We start from the raw sequence: 9888 nt of genomic DNA on the forward strand, positions 1-9888 counted from the left end.
TCATTGCTCTGGGGGTATCTAATCCAAATATAGGTCCAATTTGGTAGGCGTGAATGTTTGACAATAAATAGTCTATTTTGAAGCTAAAGATACTTTTGAGCTAAACAAACAAAATTATTATGTTCGAAGACTTCTTCCGCAAGGAAGTTCTCTTGTCATAGGCTTTGTGCACATGTAATCCTTATGCCTCCCTTTTCTTTAGGATATATTGCTTCATCTCGTACAAAGCTTGAATTTTAAGCCAAAATTTTCTCTTTTTCATACATGAAAGTTTTAGGGAGATAGCATCTAATACCCTATGAAAAATATTCTTTCACATTTGTTCACATCCACTATTTTACACAAATTCATAATTAATGTGAGAATATTTACATTTTAACACATAAAAATAAACATGAAAAAAAAAAGCGTAGATATGTGAAAATCAAAATCCTGCACTGTATAACAATGATTGCTACGGGATTTTGAAAAAACAAAAACAGAAGTTGGAAATGACATAAATTTCTTTTCACTTTTCTCTTTGTTTTTTTTTTTTTCATAAATAAAACATACTTTGGTTGCCACAACTTTAAAAGAAAATAAGTCTCCTACCTTAATCATAGGTCATGATAAGCTTTCCCTTTCGGCTACCACTAATCTATGTACTATAGGACAGTCACCCCAGGAGCATGAAAACCCTAATATATATAAATATGATCTTGTCACATTCTAGTTTGACCTTAATTAATAGCCTTTTGGCTTTTGATAATATATCCACTACGCAAGTCAATCTTTTTTTTTTTCTTTTTTTCTTTTTTTCTTTTTTCATAGCGATTACAATAAATAGGAAAAGGCTACGAAGCATTGATCTAGCTAATGTAATGATATGGCATGTTGGCCAGATCCAACATTACGGGGCCGACCATATATGCACATATATAAATGGTCGGTGGTAAGGAACGTATGATATTGTTGGGACATGGTACTTTTCGTTGAACTCCTTGCTTAATTGCTTGCTACTAGGTGCGTAATACTTTGGATGCTCCAATACATATATGCTTTATTCAAACTTTCTAATCCTCGTCTTTTTTCTTCATAGACCCATGCATATGTAGTAGAGGAGTGTTACAGGCAATGAAACTAACATTCCAAAGATAACCCTGCAAAAGAAAGATTTATATATAGAGGATCATAGTCTCTTCGTTGAAATTACAATTATCCAAAACAATTAGCAAAAGATAACCATGCGCATCTTAATGCACATACTTTTACATATAACTAAAAAAGAAATAACTGAAATCGTGACTTTTAGTCACAATTTATTTTTAACTTTAAAATCATGATTTCAGTTATTTTTTCAATTGTGTAGAAAAGTGCATGTGTGCATTAAGGTGTGTATGATAAATACTACTATTTTTAAAATAAACTGAATTTTAGCTTTTTATAACACATTTAACATAAATGTTACCAAAAACCATATATTTTGATAAATACTATATAAAATAATTAAGCTATCTAAAATAAACAGAAGTCAAAGACATGATCGTTGGAAAATATTGAAGTTACTGCCATTCTGACAATGAAACGTAAGTTTTCAGCTACAAAATAATCTTCATACGGATCATCCTATTCCTAAGTCTAATATACAAATGTAAAAAGGACTTCCACTGTTAATTGGATAACTAAAGTAAAAGGTCAAGAAACAAAAGGTAAATGACTTTCTAGTCACAAATCACATATATAGTTATGTTATGTCCAAATTATTGTGTCTCCACAATTTCCTAGTTAATTATTCATTTCCTAGCTAGGCAGATCCTTGATGTATGATATTCTAGGGCTGCATTATGCAGCGTGGGGTAGGTTAAAAGTTCAGTAGTTTTTTTCTTTTTTATGAATATGCATGTGAAATTAGACAACATTATTCAATATAAAGGAAATCCTATAACCCTACAACTTGAAACACGGTACTTACTAGAGACATTAGGGGTTTCCAATGAGAATTATTACTGGTGGGGTACTGGTAAAGTGGTGATGAAGGTTAGGATATCAAAAAGAAGCAACTGAATTACACAAAAGGCATCCCCATTGCGCCTACAATATATAATCCGCATTCCCTAATTAGCTTAATTTTAGGGTTATTCTTAGTGTAGCTAGAGTTGCCTACATAAATTCTAGGCATTCAAGCAGGATTTAGTGGCAAGATTCCAATCACATGCCTCAGAAATAAAGAAACAAGCATTTTCTTCATTCGGTTAAAAGAAAAGTCAGGGTGGCCAATGTAGTGCAATCTTTTTTGTTATAAGCCAAAAGTAAATATACCTGGTTGCCGAGTATTTTCCAATGCATGGTGCTATTGATGAATTTAAAGCAAATTTTAAAAACTCTCTCAAGATTTTTTTTTTTTTTTTTAATCCAATGTTATCTTGGATATAAAACTCTATTATATGTCAATATTATTATTCACAAACGTAGGTGAAAATTCTTCAAAATCAGAGTTCATCTAACTTACCCTGTACTCAAAATGTCGGGATGAAGCCCATATTCCCTTGCAAAGACAAATGGTACTATCCCTTGTGGAAGAGCTGCCTGAGATTCAGTAATAACATTATCAAATACACAACAGAAATGTTTCCCACCCGTAAAAAACATATACATACATATTCTTCTACTCTCTCTCTTTCTAGTGTACTGTCCAAAAAAATAGGTACATTCATACAAGAAATAAGCATGCATGTATATATATTCTTCAGTTGTGCATATCATATATGGTACCTGTACAATGGCAGCATGTAGTTTTACACCTCTTAATCCAACAGCAACCGATGCTGCTGACATTATTATGGGCCCACAAAGGAAGCGAATCACCATCCCTATTGTTGCCCTTTTTGTTCCACAAGCAATAATCCGGGGTTGGAGGGCCATGAACAGCCCTGCAGCAATTACCAATAGCTCATTATCAAAAAGTTAAATTCGATCATGATTTCAGTTGCTTTTTCAATTGTGTATAGAAATGTGTGAATTAAGTTGTGTGTAATAATAAACACTATTTTTATCAAAATACAATTTTGGTATATCTCATGCCCAACATGAAAATTATATGAATTTTGAAGTGTGCATGTGATTATGACCAAGTTTGTGCTAACAAATGTATGAAATGTCTGTATGTTGCGTTTGTCATATATTATGCTGACATAATACATACCTAAACTGAACATGGCCATTCCGAGACCTGCATCTGATATTATTTTTATTGAGTATTTCACCAAACTGGGCATCCCTACATTCCATCTGCAAGATCAAAAAAAAAAAAAAAAAAAAAAAAAAAAAACCTTGTTATGATTGACATTATTACATATATAATTATTCATTAAAAATCTTCATGTATGATAAAAGATTGTACATGCCAGTAGGAAAATCATGGCCTAATTCAAATTAAATATTATAAATCTAAATATAATGACACTGTTAAGTTCATTTGAAATTTTAATTATCATAACAATTTGAACCCTCTTTAAAGGATAATATATTTTAGGTAAGTATTTTTTTTTTTTTACTCTCATTATTGCACAATCTAATTCTTTTTTCGAGTAATCAATTTCAAACACAAGACATGACCTCATTCATGAACGATTGCACACTTCCTCGAGCAGGAAATAATCGATGTTGATGGAATACATCCACTGAGTCGATCAAACGATTTGTCAAAGTGACTTCCGATTCTCCATATTTCAACAAAAAAATATCTTTCTTCTATTTTGAAGTGAAATGAAAATGATTATATTCCTTTATTTTACAATATCTATTTGACTTGGGGTTCATGACACCACTTTGATAAAACAAAAGTATGTCAGTTGAAAAGGATGACTTTTTTTTTCCCATTGAGTTTAAGTTGATAAGGATGACTTCAATGTGTGTGTTTCAGATTACTTATATTTTCTTGGTTTATTTAATTTGAAAATATAATGCATTTACCTAATCAAATATAAACCAAATAAACCTACTCACTTGAATGAGATTAGAGACCACAAAACCCCTAATACACTTGAGTATGTATTTGGGTTGCGAGAAAGCTTCCGTCCAACCACAATTAGTATAAGCCTCAACATGACCAAAGCATGTGGCATTTCTTGACTAATCTCAGCACCCTTCGTATCTGTTTCCTCTGGAATTTGAACTTTTGTGCTATCTCTGAAGCTAATTTCTTTTCCTGACAGAATAATGAAAGATAAATGCATTGTTAATATCGAAATGAGATACAATTAACTTGTAAATCCCCTTTTTTTTATTTATATAAATACAATAATATTTCAAGTTTATGACGCCTACTTTATGATAATTATTCTTTATTATTAGGTCAAAACATAAAATAATTTTTAATATAAACAGAAAATTGAACATAAATCTTATTCTTTTTTTTTTGAGAAACATTCAATTATAAAATACTTTATTAATTGAGTTAGGGTTTTTTTGGCTTTATGGCCCTGAAAGTTATACCCAGTTTAATCAAATTATCAACGTTAAAATTGGATGGTTATTCACGTGGCAAGGTAGTAGTGTTACTGTGTTAGACTCTACTTTGCTTTTTCTTTTTCTTTTTTTAGGTTTAGGAGACACATAGACAAAATAATTACAAAATGAAAGTTTTGGGTTGGGGTTACCATATTGGATTCTTTAACATGATTAACATTTTGGAAATGAAGTAGGCCCTCCTATATCATTACACACGTGCCTCGAACAAATGATGGCACCTATCGATTAAAATTCTGACTAAGCAAAATGTTGGGTGTATAAAATTGGAGATTACTTTTGACCACATTTGTAGGTTTTTTTTTAACATATTTATTTTGCTATTGGTGCGGAGTGGAGGGGGCCACTTGTTTTGTTCTGTCAAGTCATCTGTGAGCACTCAATTAGGGGATATCCAAAAACAATAAAAGCAAAAATTAAAAGTGACAATTTATACAATGAATATAAAATGTAGACATTTTGGACATAAAATATATATATATATATATATATTTTCACAATTATTGATATGATTTATTGCTATTATAGTAACATCATTTGCATCTAGATATATTGTTAATATCATTTTATTATATTTTAATTATAATAAATCGTGCTAATATTTCTATAAAAAATTATGTACTAAGCGTGATGAAGCGTTGTCTAACTTTTTAGACTATCCATATAAAACTATTTATCATTAGACTCTAAGTTGGTATATATCCTATCTTATGTTATGGGTGCGATTTGCACCATGCGCACAAGGACATAAAATAGAACACAAGCATGCAAATGACCATTTAAGACAAATGTCACTTCTGTCTCACTTCTAGTGTTCAAATACATTAGAGGAAAGCCAAACACATCTTGTATAATGTTAACTCCGTATTAAATAACAAAATATACTTCCCTAAATGAGATTGAGGTTCAAATTTATAATTTATCATTCTCAAAATTCTATTCATTATTAATCAAAATTAAGGAATTTTTTTTTTTTTTTTTTTGGAAAGAAACATTTAAATTGCTAAGAAGGTTTTTTTTTTTTTCAATAAATTAAATAATAATAAAAAACTAAAAACCTTATAATCCTAATCATTCTTTTAAGAATGTAGTTTCAAATAAAGTATTATAACCTCAACCCAATCATAGCCTTTTCAACTAATCATTACAAACGCGCATATTTTCTTATGCAAAATTTAGAGTATGTTTTCTAATAAGATAGTTAATCTAGTAAACGAAAGCTTAGTTAACTAAGTAGCTTTTATATACTTATAAAAATAAAAAAAAGAAGTAGCATATATATATATATATATATTAAAGATTAACGGTATCAGTACAAAGTACTAGTTTATATTCCCTGCGTTGACTGGGACACATTTTAGAAAAATGATCAATCTATATTCACCAAACATCTCAGAATGATTGGTGATATATACTAAATGACTACAAATTCTAAATGGGGAATTGCAATTAATAGGACAAAAAATTTAAGTACAAGAGATTATATAAATTTAAAACTACCTATGTATTTTTTTTTTCTATTAGTTTTGCAAAATCTTGAAAAAAAAATTCTATAAAGATATCATTTGATAAAGGTATGCAAAATGCTGATCTTTAGATTGCTTCACTTTAGGTTAAAAGAAAAAAGGACATTTGTTGACCAATTTATGTACTTAATTGTTACTTTTCTAACGTAATTTCTGTTGTTATATATGATACAATGATTTTGGTTAATGTTTAACTTTTTTCCAAAGAAGTTATTAAATTTCAATTGTTATGAAAATTTGTTGAAAAGGTTCAACGAGTTCTTTGAAACATAATCTTTAAATTTTCAATGAAGTTTGTGTGCTGTTAATGATAACTTTTTGGAATTGTCAAAAAAAAAAAAAATTGTATTAGCTTCAAATGGTTTAAAAGTAATTTTAAATAGAGTGAAATAATTTGTTGGAAGTTGTTTCAAATTAGAGGGGTATATGATACAAATTGCTTAGAGTGAATTTGAAATATAATTTAGGAAATTTGATACAAAATTAGAGTATATTAACCTAATCATATATATTGAACCTCTATTTAAAATTGTTTAATATTGACTTAGATAATTCTTAGAAGCTTTTAAAATAAATAATAATAAAATCCTAGAAATACCTGTCTTCTCTTTTTTTTTTCCCATCTAGAGAGGTTATTTGCTTTTAAGAGATGAGAGAGATCTCAATTGCTTTTTTGTTTCCCCTAGGGATATTTTTTAGAGAGTTTTTATGGCTACCACTTTTGTGATGGGTCACCGATTAAAGTAGACTATATTATCATATTATAACAAAATGCGTAATTTGTTATTTATAGAACCCTTGTGTTTTAGAATAATTGTCCCTAAACTATCTAAGATCTATTTCAATCTATTTTCTTTTTCCAATGACATCATAAAAAAACAAGGTTAAAGTTATTTTCATTTTAAAGGGTAAAAAATATATTTTATAAAAGAGTTTAAATTTAGTAAGGATGAAAGGTAAAACCTATGTTTTATACTATCTAATAAAATATTATCACATCAATATTTTACTTAAAATTTAATACATCCTACCACACCTAATAATATTTTAATGAACTCATAATTTGGTTAGATTTATATATGGATATTAAAATTAATTAGGTGTTATACTTATTCTTAAATATGTGATAAGATGGTGTAACATGTTAAGATAAGAAGTGTAAAATATAAGTTTTACACCATATCTTTACCGAATTTAATCTCTTTATAAAAATGTTAGAGTCCCAATATTTTTCATAATTATTGTTATGTCATGATATGCGATTCAATCACATTTCATCACTTATGAAGAAAAATTTGAAGTCTTTAAAATTATTAATGAAAAATTTAAAGTTTTTTTTTTTTGAGAATATTTGGGCTATAAAGACAGAGACCAAATTAGAGCAGCTTTATCGGGTCAGATCGATACAAATGATAAACTTTGGAGACAAAACGTACAAGCCCACCTGAAAAAGGCTTACATGTTTCACACATAATGATAAAGTTTAATACAGACAGACGTTTGTTGAAGAAAACGACGACGCATGGAGCAGATAAAGTTAGCATGTACACACTATGACACTACACTGTGTTATGGTATAGACTATAGCGCGTGTGGTGGAGACACAGAGAGATGAGAGAGAGAGAGAGCACGTTAAAAAAAAAACGAACGTAAGTAACTACGTACGTACCTGCTGCAGCAAGTGCAACCACAACGTGATTGTTAGTAGATGACCCTTGTCTCTCTTCTACTTCTTCTTCTTCTTCTTCTTCTTCATGATGAGTATTACTGAACTTCACCGATGATGGTGATGAGTCCCAAAGCATTTTAACGCCGGAGAAAACCGGAGATGGGTGGCGAAAAAGCCTCCCAACTGGTGATCTTGACCAAACCGAAACAGGGGTGTTGGTGTTGTTGGTATTGGCAGCGTTCATCATCTCCAGTTGATCCAACTCGTTGTTGTTGAAGTTTGATTGGCGAGGTGTGGGCTGGAGGGAATAAGCGTCGGAAGAGGCGTAGCCTGACATGCAGTACTGAGGGCTGGCGCCGGAGCGGTAGCCACCGCCGCCGCCGAAGGTGTTGACGGAGAAGATTTCGGCGTTGGAGAGGTTGGAGGGTCGTGGGGTGTTGATGGAGTCTGCGGCGGAGGAGGTCGACTTTCGGATTCGGACGCGGATTCGGCCGTTGGATTCGACCTCTGATTCGGTGTGAAGTGGGTCACGGCCGTCTAGGGAGATCACGTCATTGTCTAGCTCGATTTTGGATATGGAGGCTGCTGTTTTGCCTGGGAACTGGGTTTGGATTAAGAGGGTTGCAGCTCTGTATTCGAACAAGATTAGCAATAGTGTGTACCTGCAAAGAAAATAAAAATACAACTATCATTTCTTGGATATATATATATATATATATATATATTATATACTCTTTGGACATATATGAGAAACGCAAAACATTTTCATAGATACTATTTTTATTATAGTCTAATCATAATAAATCCAAGTGTGAAAGATATCGTAAAAAATACTTTATTTCTAAACTTCATGAATTTTTATATAAACATATGAGGAAGGATTGGTATTCTTTTTTTAATGTCACGAGAATACCAAGAATGATCTAGTGGTTGCCAAAACCTTATAAGATTAACAAGATTCTAGGTTCAAAATTTTTTCAATGTAATTACTTGGTATGTGTGGACGTGTCTAATTAAATACATCTAGAGACAAAAAAAATGTGAACACTGTGGGGGAAAAAAATCACTGCTTTAACTTTCTACATACTTTTTATAAAAGTTCAAGCTAAGTAACTATCACATACACAGAGAGAGCAGAAAAAAGAAAAAGACCTTTCAAGCTTTTACAAGAGTCAAGATAAAGACTAGGCTATTTACATTTAAAATTTGATAATGAAAAAATAAAAATTAAAAGGAAGGGAAAAGAGAATTAGTGGTGATCACAATACCATATGATGCACTGAAGCACAACTAATTGCACCATGAGGCTCTGAGTGAAATCTCCATACATGGCTTTGAGCAAAGGAATGCCCATGACAAGTGTGTTAGGCAACGTAGCTACTGAAAAGAGAGTGATAAGCCAATCCAAGCCTCCATTAAAGAAGACAGCCCAAACTGAGAGCAAAACAAGGACTAGAAGCTTAGAGAAAGTGTCAGCAAGTATGAATTTTGTGTCCATTTGGTAAGGATTGTTCTGAGATATGAAGTGAAAGGAAAGTACTGGAACCGCAAACACAGCAACAAACCGGTTAATACCAGAGCACTGCTCAGGTGTGAATATCTTCCACCATTTCACTGAGCTATATGCTACCAGCATTGCAAAATACAGAGGAACCATTGCACACATCACCTTGTAGAAATCATTCCCACTTATCATCTTTTCTCTCTCAGTTTAGTTATGTGAATAATAAGTACATGAGATGAGAGTTGTATGAGCATTGAGCAAGGAAAGGAGGTAAGTCCTTATATAGGATATTTATAGACCAAAATGCCCTTCAATGAGTTGTTTATTCACTTTGGAGGTACTCTGGTTAGCGGAAGTTTCGGGTCTTTGTTTTTTTTTTTTGAAATCTACAAAAAGGAGTCCTATGTATGGTCACTGCCACACCGATCCCGCACCACTTAAACTCTGCACAACGTTATAACATGGGCCCATCTAAGCATTAATGAGACCTGTCATCACTTAAACACATAGCAATTGAATTTGCAAGTGTGAAAGATTACATAACATAGGTACCGACGTCGTAGAAGTTAATGTTAGGAAGCTTAATGATAATTTTGTCATTATGTGTGACGTTAAAGTTGCATAATAAGGAGATCCAGTATTGTGTGTATGTTCCTCTCGGTAGTTGGAGAGTGATGTGAACT

The 9888-nt window shown here is 31.5% G+C and overlaps 1 protein-coding gene across 1 annotated transcript; it reads right to left on the reverse strand.

Moving 5' to 3' along the window:
- Window positions 1–492: 492 nt before the first annotated feature.
- Window positions 493–9466, reverse strand: LOC126713084 (auxin efflux carrier component 6). Its single transcript, XM_050412733.1, has 7 exons — window positions 8970–9466; window positions 7702–8363; window positions 3985–4186; window positions 3182–3267; window positions 2752–2909; window positions 2489–2565; window positions 493–1139 (listed from the first exon to the last, which is right to left on the reverse strand). The coding sequence occupies exons 1-7, from the start codon at window positions 9395–9397 to the stop codon at window positions 1073–1075; spliced, it is 1680 nt and encodes a 559-aa protein (XP_050268690.1). The 5' UTR covers window positions 9398–9466; the 3' UTR covers window positions 493–1072.
- Window positions 9467–9888: the final 422 nt, after the last annotated feature.

The sequence above is a fragment of the Quercus robur genome, chromosome 2 (assembly GCF_932294415.1).
Source record: "Quercus robur chromosome 2, dhQueRobu3.1, whole genome shotgun sequence".
Taxonomy (NCBI): domain Eukaryota; kingdom Viridiplantae; phylum Streptophyta; class Magnoliopsida; order Fagales; family Fagaceae; genus Quercus; species Quercus robur.

Coding starts and splice junctions, on each gene's coding strand:
- LOC126713084 (XM_050412733.1), bottom strand. CDS start 9,397: ATGATAAGTGGGAATGATTTCTACAAGGTGATGTGTGCAATGGTTCCT. Junction 4,187..7,701: donor GGTTGCACTTGCTGCAGCAG/GTACGTACGTAG, acceptor TTATTCTGTCAG/GAAAAGAAATTAGCTTCAGA. Junction 2,910..3,181: donor AATGGCCATGTTCAGTTTAG/GTATGTATTATG, acceptor TAATTGCTGCAG/GGCTGTTCATGGCCCTCCAA.